This window comes from Sciurus vulgaris (assembly GCF_902686455.1).
Source record: "Sciurus vulgaris genome assembly, chromosome: 2".
Taxonomy (NCBI): Eukaryota; Metazoa; Chordata; class Mammalia; order Rodentia; family Sciuridae; genus Sciurus; species Sciurus vulgaris.
Window position 1 is genome coordinate 38,450,677 of NC_136462.1, and position 19,412 is coordinate 38,470,088.

The 19,412-nt window shown below is 36.6% G+C and overlaps 1 protein-coding gene across 1 annotated transcript; it reads right to left on the bottom strand.

The window, feature by feature from the left end:
• Window positions 1-857: 857 nt before the first annotated feature.
• Window positions 858-18,999, bottom strand: CHURC1 (churchill domain containing 1). The gene is made up of 4 exons (XM_079127196.1): window positions 18,847-18,999; window positions 10,250-10,385; window positions 7,183-7,253; window positions 858-1,435 (listed from the first exon to the last, which is right to left on the bottom strand). Exons 1-4 carry the CDS (start codon window positions 18,964-18,966, stop codon window positions 1,343-1,345), a joined length of 420 nt encoding a protein of 139 aa, XP_078983322.1. The 5' UTR covers window positions 18,967-18,999; the 3' UTR covers window positions 858-1,342.
• Between the last annotated feature and the right edge of the window lie 413 nt (window positions 19,000-19,412).

The window sequence follows — 19,412 nt, forward strand, 5'->3', positions numbered from 1 at the left end:
TTTTTCAAATGTATGGTTGTTATCACTCAATATAATGTTTATAGGATTCACCTGTTACTGCGTGTAGCTATAGTTCATTAATTTATATTGCTATGTATATATTCAGTTGTGCAAATATTCCACAATTTAGAATTTCACTTTATTATTGATGGACATTTGGGCTAGTTGAAGAGTTTTTTGCCATTATGAATAATAAGCATAATGAATATGAATGTTCTTGTATATATTTCTTGTGCATATGCATGCATTTCTGCTTGGGTGCATCTGTAGATGTAAAACTGCCACATTATAGAGCTAATATAATGATTATTGCCAAAGAATTTTCCATGGATTGCATCAGATCACACAACAACAAGGAGTGGAGGAGAGTCATGGTTTATCTGCATTCTTAAAAAAAAAAAAGGAGTACATGTTATCAACACAGCTTATCATTGATGATGTTAATCTTAATAACCTGGCTGAGCTAATGTTTATTGGGTTTCTCCATTGTAAAGCTATTCCCCCACTTTCATATTCCTTGGAAGGAAGTCATGATACACAGCCCATACTTCAGGGGTAGGGAGTATCTACAGAAATTATTTGGAATTCTCTATAGGAGATGTGTCTGTTCTCTCCCATTTCTTTATTCATTCTCTCATTCAACCATTTATTTATGAGTATAGACTCATAGTTATTTATTATGTAGTCTGGATTATAATACTCCTTTATTTTGCTGCTCAAATTATTCCAGCTTTGGTGGTCACTGAAAGTTTCTCCAGTTGGCTCCCTGACTGACATAGCCCCAATCATTTTGACATTTGTGTGTGTGTGTGTGTGTGTGTGTGTGTGTGTGTGTGTGTGTGCGCGCGCACGCGCGCGCTGGGGATCGAACCCAGGGCCTTATGCTTACAAGGCAAGCACTCTACCAACTGAGCTATCTCCCCAGCCCCTCATTTTGACATTTTAAAAATTAGCACTTAATTTTTTTTGTGACACAAGATGCTCCAGGCTTATATCCAGATGCATATTTCCTGCTCTAGTTCACCAGTCATTTTTTCCAAGAAGTTCTGGTTCCTTTTAGGAGAAACCAAGATCTGGGCACTAGGTGTGCACTCACTCTAATTATTTTTCTGGTCAAATAACTGCTAACAAAGAATTTCACTTTGGCTATTCTGATGTGAACTGGAAACTTCAACAGAAGAACTCAACTCTAGGGACAACAATCCCCCAAATTACATTTATTTTCAAAGAACATTTAAGTCTCAGCATGAAAGAAAATATGCAAAGATTTTTTCATTATTAGACAAACTATCAGGCTTTCTGTGAACCAACACAACACAGTTACAACAGAACTGGATGAGTCTTAAAATAAAAGAGTCATTTGTCGGGGGTCATCAGGGAGAATACTGATAGTATCTTCAGCTTTGCCACATAACAGACACAGCATGGTGTATTCCTAGAACAAGACAAAGTGCATAATTACTTGAGGGACAGGGAGGAAAGTGCTTCATAACTGATTCTGTTCAGTAAAGCTCTTCTCTACAAATTATCATGGATATTTTTCTGTACATTTGATTAATTTCTTCAATACCTATTAACAATGTCTTATGTTAATTCTACATATCCCTAGAGCCTTTTGTTTACATAAACTGAATACATGCTAATGCTCTTATCTTAGTCCCTAAGTACATATTCTGTTCTGAGAGCTGTTCTCTTCTAGGATATTTAATATTAATATGCAACAGGAAACAGTAGGAAAGGAGAAAATTCCCAAACTGAAACAACTATTTTAATCTACTCTAGGAAAAGAAACGATTGTGTTAAAGTCACTAGTATGTTGTGCCTCATACATAAACACCTAATTGCCTAGAATTTCATTTTTTTAAGGAGTTTCATGTTTCTTAGGCTTCATAAATATCCCGATGTGACAGCAATGAGCTTCAGAAAAATCATTAGGCAGAGTCTCGTTTTTTGAGCTGGCTCTTTCTAGACTATTTAATACAATCATAAACAAGAGACATACTTCTTTTTAAACTTTTAGCTTAAAAACCTTTTTATCTTCTTAAGGAAAACAAACATTGGTCTATATTAAATCTATTAGTATTTCCACAACTGATGTTGAGATTGCTAGTTATGTGGAGATTGGTGAGCAAGGCAGTGTGTGTTTCTTGAGTCTGAACAGTTATTAGAGAGGGTCACAGAAGCGAACACTGTCAATGGCACAAAGCCCCAGAAGCAGGCAACTGCCTTTCCATTTCCTACAGTGAGTTCAAGGAAGGAGCTTAGTTGTGGCTCTAGAAAGACTGCTCCTTAAAGATCACACAATTTTGTTCGTTTTGATCAATCTACAACAATCTACATTCATCTATCTATCTATCTATCTATCTATCTATCTATCTATCTATCTATCTATCTATCATGCTAAGGATCAAACCCAGGAAGTCCTGCAAATGTTCTACTACTGAGACACACATCCAGCCCTCACACTTAATTTTAAATTCTACCCTATACTCGAGAGTAGAAATACATGGAGGCTACATCTCAGAGAATAAATACAAGTCTCATGAATTTAAAATAAAATAAAAATCTATCTTTTCCAAGGCCTTTTATTGCTCTCAAATACATCTACTGCTGTAATCCACCAGACATTACTAGCAGGATGTCAACCTCTCAATGGAAATGAAGAAGAAAAAAGCAATAGAGTCAAAAAAGGAAAAGAGGTGATACGATACAAGTATTTGAGTTTTCAACCAGTTTTTCCTTTATCAAGTTTATATATGCTCTGCAATGTGTTAGGTGCATTGGCAAATAAGAAAGAAGGCAAGGACAAAGTGTGACCTTATAAAACTTCAAATCTAACTTGGAAGAAAAAGAAAAAAAAAATACATTATATCATCTGGCAAGATTATTAAATCAGTGAGACTGATTACACCTATAATCTTTACTGCATAGGTGGTCTGGAATCCAAACTTCATTAAGCCAGCTGTCTGGAATTCAAAAGTAGTTTCCCACAGAAGTGATGTTATTTATGTATATGGCAGTTAGGTTCCCAGGAAAATCTGCAAGTCTTAAATTTATATTGTACAAGTGCTTATAGGATGTAACCATCTATAGTAGTGTTTCTGTGGGAAAGTATGTCTAGAATTCTAACTTGGGAATCTGGGAACACAGTTCCCTGGGCTTCCAGGAATATGATGGGATTAGGATACCTTTTACCAAAACTGGCCATATAGGGAGAATAAAACTTGCCCCTGCCAGGTCATTCATGGGGACCCTCAAGGGTTCCATTTGGGCAGGACCTAGGGGTAGAGATTTGGGAGGAGGGATGAAATGGGTGGAATCACCTTTGGGGTAAGATGCGATCTTTTTTTTTTTTTTGGGGGGGGGTCCCTTGATCCCTATTTTTCTCCATTAATTCTGACTCCATGTCTTCTCCTCTGGCCCACTGAGGAATAGAAAGCAGTTTCATAGGAGTTCTTCTCTTGTTCCTTGAGGTAAACGAATAGTCCATTTAAAGGTTTTTTGCCAAGGGATTTTGAAAAATAAAGATATCTGTAACCATTTGTAATATTTTTCTGTTTGAACTCTAAATCTGTCTCCACCTTACCCACTAGGTTGGCCATCAGAAAATCTTACCTTGTTCAGTAAATGTATTAGGTTATTTTAAAAACAGAATTCTTTTTTCTTCTTTCATGGCATTGGGGATTGAACCCAGGGCCTTGTGCATGCTAGGCAAGCACTACCACTAAGCTATATGACCAGCCTTTTTTTAAAATTTGTATTTTGAGACAGTGTTTCACTAAGGTGCCCAGGTGGCCTTGAACTTGGGATCCTCCTGTCTCAGCCTCCCAAGTAGCTGGGATAACAGGCATGCATTACCAAGTGTGACAAAAACAGAATTCTTATTTCTTAGAGATTTATGATGAAATATTACAGAAGTAGTGGTACATTTGGGAATTACTTCAAAATAATCTTGTGGGGAGATGTGGTAACAGTGAATTTAAACAAAGCAACTTAAAGCTGGGCAGTGGAGTTACTTATTTTTTAAATTTCCTGCAGACATTAGAATAAAATAAAAGGGTGGAGATGAGGATAATAAGTCATGGTAGCCGAGTTCCTGTAATCATCAGGATGATATAGAAGTCTCGGAGAGGCTATTTACTTGATTCAGAGCCTGATGAAGTACAAGGAAAGTTCAGAAAAGGGAGAAAGGAACATAGACTATACCATCAAGAGCAAGAAAGAGACAGAATTTAACTTTCACTAGAAAGAGATAAGATTTAACTGGCCTAAAGACAGAAAAGGAACAATTCAAATAAGGCAAATGCATAAATAAGGACAGTGATACAGAAAATAGCAAGCAGACCACATATGTAGTAAGAGGGAAAGAAACCACAGTTGGAGATTAGCTAGATGGGGAGTGTGGGATGAGATGTTCAAGAAAGATCAATTCCTTTACATTATGTAGAACTACAGTTTGGGGGCTGCAGCAGTAACTTGGGTTTGAGTAGGTATGGTCATTGACATGGAAGATAGAGGTTAAGTAGTCTACTCAGAAACAAAAGAAGAAAGGAGGGCAGGTAGAGTGGTTAGGCTTGACGAAGGAGATCTGGAAGATATCTAAGATTGAGTGCATGTGTGCTCACTATAGGAGGGAGTATAGTGAAAGTTCATGGCTAGAGACCAAAGCTAAAAGGTATCAGGTAAATAGGAAAGGAAATGAGAAAAAAGCAAAGGAGCAGTTAAAATGATTTAACAAGAGAGAAGAAAATGTCAAGTACTATTGACCCCCAGGGAAGAAAGACTTCAAAAAGACAACAATGGTTAACAAATCCAGATCCAGAAGAGATGTTAAAAGAGTTAAGAACAAAGGCAAAAATCACAGGACTTGGTTAGACTATAGGAAACCTATAGGACAGTAGTTTTAATAAAAAAATGAAAATCAGTTTGTAGGTATTTAAGAGGAATATAGGGAAATAAGGAAAGCAGTTTAAAGACCTATTCAAGTAAAAAAGAAAAGGAAGGAAAGAAATGATTACAGGATGAATCATAGAGGTAGTAGAGTGAGATAAAAGAATTTAAGTTTATTTTTAACAAATAAAGAAGAACTAAGTGTGTTTAATGTGAAAAAAAAAATTAAATCCCATGGGGAAAAAAGAAGATGCTAGAAAGATACAACGTGATTCCTGAGGAAATGAAATAGAGTATCATTAGAGAGGAGAAAATAAAAATCTTCCTCTCTGACAGAAGGGAGGGAAGAGTCTAAAGTTGGGACATTGCTACATACGTTGTAGGCAAGGAACAGTCATGGGAAATAAAAGGAAGATGGGTCAGGCCAGGGAGAACCCTGGAATGAGACGCTTAGATATTAATACTGTAGCTAAAGTTGAGGCATGGGAAGTCAAAAATCCTCTAATGGCCAAGTACAGAATATGGGTTGGGGGAGAGTAGCTGTTGGGAGAGAAATCTGCAGATAGTCTATTTTAAAAATAAAAATAAAGAGTTCTTCTGAGAGCACGTCACCATATGTAGGCACTGAGACTACAAGCTATCTTCCTTTGCCTTTTTCTGGGACAGCTTTGTAAATAGCTGCATTTAGTCATAAAGGAAAATCAGACTCTGGTCTCATGACATTGATTTAAAGGGCTGTGTTAGGACATAAACAGACAATCTCATTATCTATTCAGGGGCTCTGTAAAGCTCATAGGAGTTTTTGGAAAACAACGAGAAGCACCCTCCTTTCCTCCTATAAAATGATACAGCTGTTTCTTTAAGCCCATGATATGCTTATTTCTTAATTTGGCTGCTACAGTGAGATCTTCATTTTGCCCTAAGTCACACATATCTTATAAATATTTTAAGGCATAATTTTTGGAGGTTGAAGAGTTATAGTCAAGGTATTATTTAGAGTAACTACAAATATCAGATTATGACAGGTGACTAAGTAGTTCCCCCCATTTAAAACAAGAGTAAATGAGGGCTCGGGTTGTGGCTCAGTGGTAGAGTGTTTGTCTACTACACATGAGGCACTGGGTTTGATCCCTAGCACCACATAAAAAAACTAAGTAAACAAAATAAGGATATTGTATCCATTTACAAATTAAAAAAAAAAAGTGAATGAGAGCATTTATACTGTTTTTTGATTCTATAATGGAAGGTTGTATGTGTGTATGTGTGTTTTATTAAAGTACTACTCAAATTTAAAGGACTTTAAAAAAATTCCCTTGACAACTAAAAGTTCTGATATTTATATCCTAGGGATAAGCATGTAGCTCATACAAAATAAGTAACTCAACCCGAAGGCTTCAAAATAGAGGCAATGAGGAACAATCAAAGGTTCTAGTTTGTCCTAAGTCTCCCAGATCCAGTTTTTCTTTCTATCAGACTTGTGAATCTTCAGCAACTTCAGCCCTGCACTGTTGGTCATGAACTCCACAGAATTCCTCACATGCTGTCACAATTGCAAGAAAATTAATGCTCATAATAAATCTCTTATTCTCTAGTGATTCAACTTTTCTCCTTCCCATCTTGATATAACAATTTTATAACTTTACTTAACAAATGATATTAGAATTTCTTACCATGTCTAATTTTACAGCATTGCTCAACTGTATATACCAACTAGGGAAAACAAAAATAACCTCCTTATTGGAATTTCCATGCTCAGCAATTAGAGTTGAGGTGAGCAATTAGAGATGAGGTGAATAGACCAATACTTAAAGCCAATAAGTGTGCCATTGCATAGTGGCAGAGAAAAGGGAAAAACAATAGTAAATTCATAAGAAATCATAGTAGGCTACTCTTTTTTTTTTTTTTTTTTGGTTGTCGATGGACCTTTATTTTATTCATTTATTTATATGCAGTGCTGAGGATCAAACCTCAAACCTAGTGCCTCACACATGCTAGGCAAGTGCTCTACCACTGAGCCACAACCCCAGCCCCCATAATGAGTTACTCCTTATAAATAAAAATGACAGGACTAAGCTCTCATTTGTAAGGCACACATTTTGATTTGCTACTCTCATGAAACAGGTTTGCACAGATCCACCTGTATTTAGTTTCTCTTTCAATTTGCACAGGGAGAAGAGAGGGATGGTCTATTAACAGTTGTTAGAACGTCATTTATAAAAACTATATATTATCAAAGGTATTTTTAATATCTGCCTCTCCCCCAATAATATAGCCCTAAATTTATACATTTACCTGAAATTCGTCCATGATACTGAATGTATACTCATGTCTGGCAACTACGTGATGACAATTCTTACACAGATCTGCCAAAAATAAAGAGAGACTTATGTAATTAAATATTAGAAAGTTTCTTAAAATAGTAAATTTCTATTCTTAGCATGATATTGCTTAAAAAGAATATTAACTCTAGCATATGTAACACAGCATGGCAGGAAACCCATTATTAGATCCAGAATCTGTCATGTAGCAACACTATATAACTGGGTCTAAACTCAGAGGTTTGCTGTACATCTATTAATTCCCATTGAAAGTTGTCTAAGATAATCAATTAACATATTACTTAGATGTGTTTTTTAAGTTAGCTGGGTCTATCTAACTATGTAAAAGTTTTTAGTCTCAGAAATGACAGTAACCGGGGCTGAGGAAATAGCTCCTTTGTACAGTGCTCACCTAGCATGCGCAAGGGCCTCGGTTCAAATCCCCTGCCCCTCAGGGGAAAGAGGAAAAAAAAAAAAAAAAGAAATGACAGTAACTGTATTACTGTCATACCATAAATAAAAACCAATCTGGACACTGAGTGAATTTAATGGTAACAGAAGACTATAATAAAACAGTGCAAAAACAACTATGATTTATTGAGTGCTTACCATGTGCTAGACAGTCTTCTAAATCCCTTTTACCTATTTATTCACTAAATCTCCTCAAAAAACTAATGATACTATCATTACCACCTTTTTAGATACAAGGAAACAAAGGTGATTAAGTAAGCAGGACAACCACTTAAGTAGGAGGATTTGGAACCATAATTCAAACCCAAACATTCTGGCTCCAAAACCCTTGCTTTTACCCCAATGTCCTACTGTACTGCCTGGAACAAAATAGAGTTTAAAGGGATCTATGCTTAAGAAGAAAGAAAAATATTCCTCTTAGAACATTTTTCAATTATCTGAGTCTATTCTGTAGGCTTGGTGTCTTTCATACCCCTCTTTTAAAATTTCAATTTTTGCATAATTAGCCCACATATATATTCAGAACATACTGATCCTGGAGACAAGCAAAAATGGGATATAAATGGTTTAAATATCTGTCACCATGTCTGGGCACTAGACATATACTAAATGAACTCACAGAAATCCTTAGCACCAACCTCAGAATTTATTTATTTTTATTATACATAGTTTATTTAGTTTCCCTGTATTGAAGATAAGGAGCAGTATATGAAAGTAGCGAAGTTATAAAAGTAAAAGAAAAACAGACTGATAATGAGACAGGAAACCAAAAAAGTTATGCAAGCAGAAGATTCTGAAAAAAACCATTGCATCTCAGGGTCATTTAGTATAGGGGGAAAAACCCTACATATCTTAATAGCTGCTCCAAGGACATCACTAGATTACACTACAATAGTAGAAAGTGAAAACTCACATAGATGATTCTAAGGTTTATTTTTTTTAAGTCCCTGTATCTTGTTTAAAGTAGTATAAAAGCTTTTAGGATGTCCCTGAAAAAAATAATTTAATAAAAAAATTCAGAGCCAGAATCACATGCTGCAGTTACTTGCAAAAGTCAATAATGGGGCTGGGGTTGTGGCTCAGTGGTAGAGCACTTACCCACCACGTGTGAGGCACTGGGTTCAATTCTCAGCACCACATATAAATAAATGAATAAAATAAAGGTCTATCGACATCTAAAAAATTTTAAAAAAAGGTCATTTATGTATCTGGGTGTGTTGGTGCATGTTTGTGATCTCAGTGACTCAGGAGGCTGAGGCAGAAGGATCACAAATTTGATTTAAGTGGCCTGAGCAACTTAGTGGCACCCTGTTTGAAAATAAAAAACAAAAGGATTAAGGATGTAGGAAAGTAATTCAGTGGTAGTATCCCTGGGTTCAACCCCCAATACTGGGGGGGAAAAAAGTCATTTATGTTAGAAGGGCAGATTGGTGCATGCCTCTAATCCAAGCAATTTAGGAGGCTGGAGTCAGAGGATCACAAGTTCAAGGATAGCCTCAGCAATTCAGCAATGCCCTGTCTCAAAATAAAAAAATAAAAATAAAAAGGGCTGGATTATAGCTTAGTGATATAGCATCCCCGAGTTCAAACCCCAGTACCCACCCCCCAAAAAAAGGTCATTTATGTAGAACATCTGATGATGCTACATAAACAGGTGTTAACTATATTTTTCTCTTAAAAACCTAATTCATAATTATGTGTTGCCATTCGATACTGAAAGAAGACTAAGGATATTTTTGCACAACATATCAACTTCCAAAAGCTAACAGATTTATGTGATGGGCTGACAGATCTGACTCCCTGAGAATGTTATAGGCCAGACTCTAAGGGAAATAACTAAACAGACTCCATTTTGCTCTGAGACTCCATGTTATGTAGGAAATAAGCTTCTCCCATGGGAACACCCCGCCTCTGTACCCATCATCAGTTACTTGGTGTGACATGTTTAATAATATACAATGACAACTCCTATGCAGTAAAAAATTGCTCTCTTTTGATTCCTATTGCTCCTGAACAATGTACCATGTGAACAGTGATTGTGTGGATGTTAGTAACCATTCTTTAGTTTGTACCTAGGTAAGGGTCAGTTTGACCAACTTCCCCCTCTGTCAATGATCTCATGATGTTAGTTTGTAATTTTAAATCATAGCAACAGACACTTATGATTAATGTGATTTTTGGTATAAGAACCCCTACAACCCTGTGGTCGGGGCTGTTCTCCCAATAGCCATTTTTTGGGGCATTGTGTGAGACAGTCAGCTGGCCAGCTTAATAAAGACTCTCAAATTTGGACTTCTCAGTGGTGATCAGTCTGTTCTTAAGTTGCACCCCATAACACTTGCATTAAAAAGAAGAAATTTCTCCCAGCTACTCTGGAGGCTGAGGCAGGAGGATTCAAAGTACAAAGCCAGCTTAGGCAATGTAGGAAGACCATGTCTCTAAATAAAGAATTAAAAGGACTGGGGATGTAGCTCAATGGTAGAATACTTGCTTGGCATGCACAAATCCCTGGGTTCAATCTCCAATACTGGAGGAAAAAAAAAAAAAAAAAAAAAGAAACCTCTACTTACGATCATAGGTAACTATTTCTTCTCCATCTTCCTCTTTAAGGGACTTGTTTGTGATCAGCATAAAATCCCTCTTACTGCATACTGCACAGCCTGTAAAATTCAGTAAGAAAGATCCATTCTCCAGACAGGTGTTACCCTAAAATATCAGAAATAGGAATTCAGTTTTCTTACATTCTGAAAAAAAAATTTTAAGTGTGTGTGGTTTTATTTTGTACTAGGAATAGGGCCATTGGATGCTTTACTACTGAGTTACGTGCCCAGCCCTTTAAAAATTTTTTTTATGTTGAGAGAGGGTCTCACTAAGTTGCTTATGACCTCACTAATTTGTTGAGGCTGTCCTCCAACTTTCAATCTTCCTGCCTCAGCCTCCCCAGTCACTGGGATTACAAGTGTGTGTCACTATGTCCAGCACTACATTTTAAAATCTTTGATGAAAATAGGCTTAAAACTTTCTAGAGGCAAAAAAAAAAAAAAAAAAAAAAAAAAAAAAAGCCAGACTTTACTTGCTTTAAGGATATAACATTTAAGTTTTGACAATACCAGCTTTCCTAAATAATTTGGATATATAAATATGATAAATAAAATTTTGAAGCAGTGTTAGTCTATAAGTATCTGAGGGCTGCAGCTGTGTTTAAAAGAGAACTAAGTCCTATGGTCATATATGAATACATGACCAGTGTGACTCCACATCATGTATAACCACAAGAGTGGGAAGTTATATTCCATGTATGTATATGTCAAAATACATTCTACTGTCATGTATAACTGCATAGTTTTTAAAAGAATAGAAAAAAGACAACTAAGTACAAATAGACATTTAGAAACAAAAAGGAAAACTTAATAATACAAAATATGAAAAGGAAAATTAGAATAATTTAAAAGCCAACTACACTAAATGAGGTATATCATAAAACTAGAATTAAAAATTCAATCAAAATGTAAAGATTGAGCCAATGCTAAAGATGAACTCATGAACTGAGATGCTAAATTGTCATAAAAATTTTTTCTCAGGTCTTAATAAAACCATAAAATAAACAAAAGTATCCAGATCTACAGATGTCAGTCCTTTATGCGTGATTCAGGCAGAGGAGGTAAGTTCTGCAATTCATCGAATTGAAACAAGAGCATTCAAGAAAGTTTAGCTTCATCACTAGTCACTAAGAAATTATAAACAACTAATCTTTTCTGACTTAAGGGAAGTCTTTGCTAAAGGTTTATAAACAATTGTTAAGAATTAAGTCATTTTACAAATAATCTAGTCTAATTCCATGCAACAAATTTAGAGTATTTTTAAATAGCGTGATTAGAAAATCATTTGAATCAACATTTTCTCTAATGCTTTTATATTACTGATACTAGCAAAGCACCATGGAGGATTCAAGGATGAGCCAAAGGAGTTTCCAACTTCAAGGAGTTTAAGCAATATCAGGGAATTAAGAACCACCTTAAATGTCACAATGAAGTCTTCCTGGATTCCCAGCAGCACAATTAATCTCTCCCTTTTAAGAGGCTTTTTTTTTTTGGGGGGGGGGGGGGCAGTGCTGGGGATCGAACCCAGGGCCTTGTGCTTACAAGGCAAGCACTCTACTGACTGAGCTATCTCCCCAGCCCCTGAGGCTTCTTACTTCTATGTATTAAGGAAGAGATTAACTCTGGTGGAAGAAAATAAACTTGCTGGGATATGGCATACACCTGTAATCCTAGAAACAGGAGGTGGGGCAAAAGGATAAGAAGTTTGACCAGCCTCAGCGTTTAGTGACATCTTGTCTCAAAATAAAAAATAAAAAGGAACGGCGATGCAGGTCAGTGGTAAAGCATCTCTGGGTTAAATTCTCAGTTAATACACAAACAAATTTTACTGAGATATAATTTACAGACAAAAAGTTTCACATATTTTAAGGGCATAGGTGAGTGACTTCTAACAAACGTGTATACCCATGTAATCTATCCCTATCAAAATACAGAATATTTCTATCTTTCTTCAGGAAGTTTCTTCATGCTTTGCAGATTATCTCCAACCTTCAACCCCTATCAGGCACCCAATAATCTGATTCTCTCTATATAGTCTTGCATGTTTCAGAATTTTACATAAACAGAATCAGTATACTCTTTTGCATCCAGTTTCTTTTGTTCAACATATATCTATGTTATTCATCTATGTGGCTATATATATTGATTGGCAGTTCAATGCTTTTTATTGTCAAGTAGTATTCCCTTATATGGATTAATATGCTGATTGGCATTTGGGTTCCTTTGCTTTGGGGCTATTAAAAATAAAGCACCTATGAAGATTCATGTACAAGACTTGTGTGGATATATGTCTTTGTTTCTCTTGGGGAAAAAAAATCTAGAAATGGAATTGTTAAATTCTATTTTTAAAATGGTATATTTAACTTTTAAGAAACTGGCAAATTATTCTCCAAAGTTTTTCACTTTACAGTCCCATCAATGTGTTGAGTTCCAGTTGCTCCATATATTCACAATACTAAGTCTTTTTTACTTTAGCCATTCTAGTGATGTAAAGTGGTAATCTCATTATAGTTTAAACTTACATTTCTCTGATGACCAATGATGAACAACTTTTTGTGATGCCTATTCAAATGTCTTTTTATGTGATGTGTCTATTCAAGTCTTTAGTCCATTCTTTTTTAGGTTTTTTATCTTATACTGAATTATAAAAGTTCTTTATATATCATGGATACAAGTCCTTTGCCAAGTACATTATGCTATAATTTCTCCTTGTCATTAGTTTGCTTCCTTTTTTGTTTTTGAGATGCTGAAGACTGAACTCAGGACCTTGTACATGCTAGGCAAGTGCTCTATTACTGAGCCAATCCCAAGCCCTAGTTTGCTTTCTTTCTTTAATGATGTTCTTTGAAGAATAGAGTTGAACTTTTAAAAGTCTTATTTATTTTTTCCTCTTGTGATTTGTGCTTCTTGTCTCCTAAAACATCTCTGCTTATCTCCAAGGTTGAACAGATTTTCTCCTATATTTCCTTCTAGAAGTTTTATAATTTTAGCTTGTAGGTTTAGGTTTATGACATATTTTGAAATAATTTAGTATGAGGTAAGGATCAAAGGTACATGGATATTCAGTTGTTCTAGCCACTTTTGTTCAAAGACTATCCTTTCTCTATTGAATTACGATGATGCCTTTGTAGAAAAGTCAAACGATCACATATATGTGGGCCTTCTTTGACTACTATGTTCTCTTGATTTATTATCTACCTTTGCACTCATGTCACATTCTCTTGGTTTAACCTACCTGTTATAGGTTCTTTTCATTTTTGTAAAAATTTTAGAATCAGTTTTAAACTTTTACAAAAAAAAGTCTGCTGGAATTTTGAATTGAGACTGACTTGAATATATAAAAGCTAACTACCAAGGACTTTAAGAAAAAGGAAAGCAAAACAGTCCTAAAAGAAATAAAGATTTAAATACCAATTTCAAATAAATAGAACTCTGAACTAGATTTCATCCATAAACACAGCTATCTTACACAATATGGCCTAAACTCCATAATGTGACCTTGTAAGTAGGTAGGCAGAATGTAAATGCTTAAGAAACATGGGGCAAAGAGATATGTCCATCTGTTGTGTGGTGAGTAAATAAATACTTGAAATGGCAAATTGCAAGTACTGTATGTACGAAACTGACAGGACTTTGCATAAGAGCCCTGGTCACTGGAAAGCAATGAGGGTAAACTTCATCAGTGAGACAGCTCTTTTATTAGACTATTAATATCCAAATTTGGGAAAGTAAACTAAAGCACTGGGGAGCTTTTGAAGTTTCTATAATAACAGGGAAACAAAGACTGCAATCCAAATCAATTCCACAATAGGAGTCAACTGTAAACTAAATTGTTTCAAGAAGAAAGGAAAAAAGTCAACAAGTGCCCTTAGAAAATGTGATTCAGATATACCTTGGTTGAAGAGTTGTAAAGGTAAACAAGCATACAAGAAGAAATGGCTGAAAACTATGATTATAATTAGTACGGCAGTACAGATGATAATCAATATGACAATACAGTATAAAATCTTATAAACTTGTGAAATCTGCAATTATTTTGACAAGAACTGGACACATTTGTTTTTGTCTGGAAAACTGTTATTTCAGATTGTACATGTGAATGTAGGTATAAATATATGTAAGTTAATGTATATGCTTTGTCAGGAAATTTTTTAAGTTAAAAATGAAGGAGCCCAGCACGGTGGCACAGGCCTTTACTTCCTGTTACCTAGGAGGTTGAGGCAGGAAGACTGCAGGTTTGAAGGTCAGCCTCAGCAACTTAGACCCTGTCTCAAAATGAAAAATAAAAAAGGGCTGGGGACATAGCCAGCGGAGCACCCCTGTGTTCAATCCCCAGTACCACAAACAAACATACATGCATATACAAATGACCAGAATATAGCTGGGTGGTAAACAACACTTCCCTAGCATGTATGAGGTCCTGGGTTCAATACCCAACACTGGAAAAAATAAAAAGAACATGTTTTTTAAAGAACCAGCAGTTTTGGGTTTTATTTCTTTATTGCTTTTCAATTCTCTATTTCATTAATTTCTAATCTTTATTTCCTTCCTTTTGCTTTTGTTGAGTTTGTTCTTGTTTCTCTGTCTTAAGTGAAAGTTTAGCTTATTGATTTATGATCATTCATTTTAAATACAGGCTTTAAAACCGTAACATTTTAAAAATGAAGAATATAATTTAAAATGCTGACCCACATACAATTGTTTTAGTAATTACATATTTGAATCAATGTTTAATTAAGTTTGGCTAATTCTATCCACTAACAATTTGAGTACATGAACTTTGATAGGTTAGTTTAAAACATAATTTTAAATTTAAACATATCACTAATGCACAATGATTTTTTTCCTTCTGATTAATCTATATTATTTCTGCACTGCTGTTGTAACTTAAAGCTGAAACTTGAAATACATGAAATACTGGTTTTTGTTTCCAATTTGATTTGAAAAATATTTTATTACAATTTTGTCCTGTTCGGTTATTATGAAAAATGCAATACAGTTCTGGTTCCAAGTGGTTTGCTAAATACTTTTCAGACAGAGAACATTGTTCTAGTCTGTAGCTTAGTAAAAATCCATTTGGGTTCAGAAAATCAGTATGGTTCATTTCCAACTAGATTCATGCTTGAGTTCAGTTTCTCAGTGTAACATTATAAGCAAGTAGGTCAGAGCCATGTTAGGATTTCAGTACTATGTATTTCTAGTCTGTGAAAAACATCTAACACAAAAAGCCAGATAACTTTATGAAATAAAAATAAATAATTAAATATTACTTTCTGTGCACGTACAGCTTTTGGAGAAGCTCATCTATTTTCTCTGCCAATCTTTTTTGAATTAGTGGACCATATTTGCTGTCAACATTTCATTACTCTTTCCTTTGCTAAGCTTGAGCAAAGCAGCTTCTACTCTGCCATTAAACTTCAAAAAAAAATCTCACAGCTGAAAGGGTCTCTGAGATGCCAAATGGTTAGTCTCTGCTGAACAACAGGAAGAGAACTTAATTCCTCTAAGTGTTATCTATCCCCTTTTTGAATATCTGTTACAAAGTTCCTTATTCAAAGTCTACAACTTCATAACATCCACCCACTACTTACTTCTAAATCTGCTTTCTGAAAAAAAAAAAAAAAAAAAAAAAAAAAAGTTTAATTCTCCCTCATGACAGCCCTTTAATTAGTTCAGGAGAGAATAAAAGCACAGAAAAGTGCTTCAGAGCACTTTCCTGGTTTTCCAGTCAACTCAAACCTTTACTCTTCTTTAGACCTTAAAATTTCCATTTTCTAAGTTAATATTCTCTGATCCTCAGTCTTTGGTTCGCTACATTCTTTTTGTCAGAGAACAAATCCCTTCTATTTTGACACCTTGATTTGGCTGATCCATCTTTCTGACTCACACCCAGTTACATCTTTGTTATTCACAATGTTGTATCTTTGACACCTCAGATGTTACATTTTCAGTCTCAAATGAAGCATGATAAAAACAATTTGACCATTTGCCCCCAATTTTGGTTCTTCTTCTCATATGGGACAATTTCTGTAATGACACTTCTAACTTCCCACTTGCCTAGACTGAAAACCCTGAGATCGTCTACAGCTCTTCCATTCTTCTCTCCAACATTGTATTGATTGAGTCCTATTAAGCTTTTCTTTGAAATAAGGCCTTCATTATCTCATGCCTGTACTGTTGCCATGCTCTATGGGGCTCTCCTTTCCTACTGTCCCTCACCCCATCATCCCAACATAGTCAAGATTTTGGAATCATTTCCCCATTCACTATTATTTTGATGGTTGCCCATAGTCATGTCTCAATATGACTTAAATCTTTCAATTGCTTCCACTCTTCAGAATTCAATCTAATCTCTGTAATGCCCTCCACTGAAAACTTTTCCAGTATGGTGTAATATGTAATGATCTTTATTATATTCATAAAAATCTAAGTTAAAACAATGTATACAATAGAACACAATACAGAAAAACACAAAAATCGTAAAGCATAATGAATAATTACAAAGTGAACATCCACAGAATCACCACCCACATCAAGAAATACTGCTTTGCATCCCCAAAGACTTCCCCTCATGTGACCATTCATGATCATACCCTAATCCTTTAGCAGTAATTGAGATCAAGACTTTATGGTAATCTCATGCTTTCTTTTATTTTTACCACCCAGGAACATTCTTAAACAATACATTTTAGTTTGCTGATTTTGAATTACACTATGTTCTTTTTTTTTTTTTTTTTTTTTTTTTTTTTTGCGGTACTGGGGATCGAACTCAGGGCCTTGTGCTTGCAAGGCAAGCACTCTACCAGCTGAGCTATCTCCCCAGCCCCACTATGTTCTTTTATTAACACTGTCTTTGTAATACTTAATTCTGATTGTTGTATGTTATTTTGGTGTTATTTTTACTGCTCTAAATCAGGGTTCTTCAACTGTATAAAATTCTTTGTTGTGGTGGCTGTCCTGTGTATTACAGAATGTTTAGCAGCATTACTGGTCCCTACCCATTAGATGTGAGGAGTGGTCTCCCCATTGTGACAACCAAAAATGTATACAGATATCACTAATGTCCCGTGGGAGACAAAAATCATTCCTGGTTGAGAACCACTGCTCTATATCATTCATTTTCATCACTCATTCTTTTATGATGTTCCATTCTACAAATATATCACAGTTACTTTTCCAGTCTACTACAGATAATACCTTTCCAAACATTCTTATACAGATGTCCAAGATTATTTGCACATGCATTTTTCTAGAATGAGAACTGCTGGGTCACTTCAGTATGCACAACTTTACTGCAGAATGCCAAACCTTTTTTCCAAAGTGGCTGTACCATGTGAGAATGCATGCTATAGAACCTTCTCAAAAGACTAAATAATACTCATAATGTACTAAGAGAAAGAAAACAAGTATAGAGATTTTCTCCCAACCCATGCAAGAATTCTTGTTCTTGTTATTTTCCTCCAGTCTCCAGCTTCGTGTTTCCTGTTCTACCTAATCACAACTATCCTTCAAGTCCTTAAGGTGGTCCACACTGTTTGCGGGGGCGGGGGATAGCAGTGCTAGCTCATCTCCTATTACTCTCTCCTCTCTCTAAACTTAAACTGTTTAGAGATAAACGGATTGTCCTTTCTTTCTTTCTTTCTTTTTTTTTTTTTTCGGTACTGGGGATTGAACCCAGGGCCTTGTGCTTGCGAGGCAAGCACTCTACCAACTGAGTTATATCCCCAGCCCCAAGTTTGGATTGTCCCTTCATTTCTGTTAGCCACATACTCGTCCATACTGTAAATTCTTAAGCAGCACATCCTTTCATAGCCTCACAAAGTGATCTATACATGCGTGAACGTTCAATAAGTATGCCCTGAATTAACGAAGATAGATAAGGTATGAACCTCCTGGGCCTGAAAGAAACATTAAAAATAAAGTAACACGCTGGGAATCCCAGCGTCTTTCAGGAGGCTGAAGCAGGAGGATCACAAGTTGGAGGCCAGCCTCTGGAACCCTAGATCTAGGCTGGGGATAACTCAGTGGTAGTACGCCTCGGGTTCAATACCCAATATATATGAATGAAACGCATGAAGGAACAACTAGGAAACGTGAATTCTAGTCTTGGCTTTCGTATTACCTAGAATGTGAACTTGGACAAATGATTTCTCCTCTCTGGGTATTTTGCAAAACTGGGTTAGAGGAGATGACCTCGGAGGTCCCCTCCAGCGCTGGAATTCGGTAAGAAAATCGAATTTCATCAAATTGAGCTCGAGGACAAGCCGGGGTGGGGGGCTGCTGCCTGGGTGGTGCTGGTGCTGAGGCTTCCTAAGCGGTCCCCAGGCGCTCAAGAGAACGGGAATGACGGCTGAGGTCAGCCACCGGGGTTGGGGGGCGGGGGAGAACCGACGGGCACAGACAGCCACACTCCGCCTTGGTGACCGAGGCCTAAATACAGCCACAGGGTCACTGCAATCCACAGCGCGGCAGTCCGCCCTGCGCCTGGCCTGTCCGGGAAGGCCGGCCGGAGGTCTGAGCAGCCTCAGGGGCCGGCCATGGGGAGGCTCTCTGCGACCCTTGCTCACCCGATTAGGATATTCTTTCTCCACACAGTCCCCACACATCGCGAAGCCGCTTATAAGGAACTTCCTCCACCGCTTCCGGGAAGACGAAATCTCGCGATAGTTGAGAGACGGTTGCCGCATGCGCCCCTTGTATTCGACTCCGGGATAGTTGGCCTCGCCAAGATTCGAAGTCTCCGCCCCCTAGCAACTGTTGTTAAGGCAGTGCGCACCAGGGTCTCCCGGGCAACACTCGGGGCTTGATGTCACACGTCAGCAAACTTCTGAGAAAGGGGAAATGCCCCAGGAACCGCAGATGTGGCGGAAAGGGAAAGTGGGTCTTGGACGGAGCGAACTTCTAATAGGTGCCTCCAGAGCTTAGGCTGCCAGGAAGGCAAATCACAACAGGCAAGAAAGAGAATTGTTTTTCGCTGCTTCTGCCTACTCCGCATATGAAATTGAAATGAAAATACTTTAAATATCGTTCTGTACCATTTCTTGGGGCAGAGAGAGAGTGATCAGAGATCAGATGTCGGTGGGTGAATAAACAATAGCCGAAGAGTTTGCAAAGAGACGTTTGGAGCTCTGCA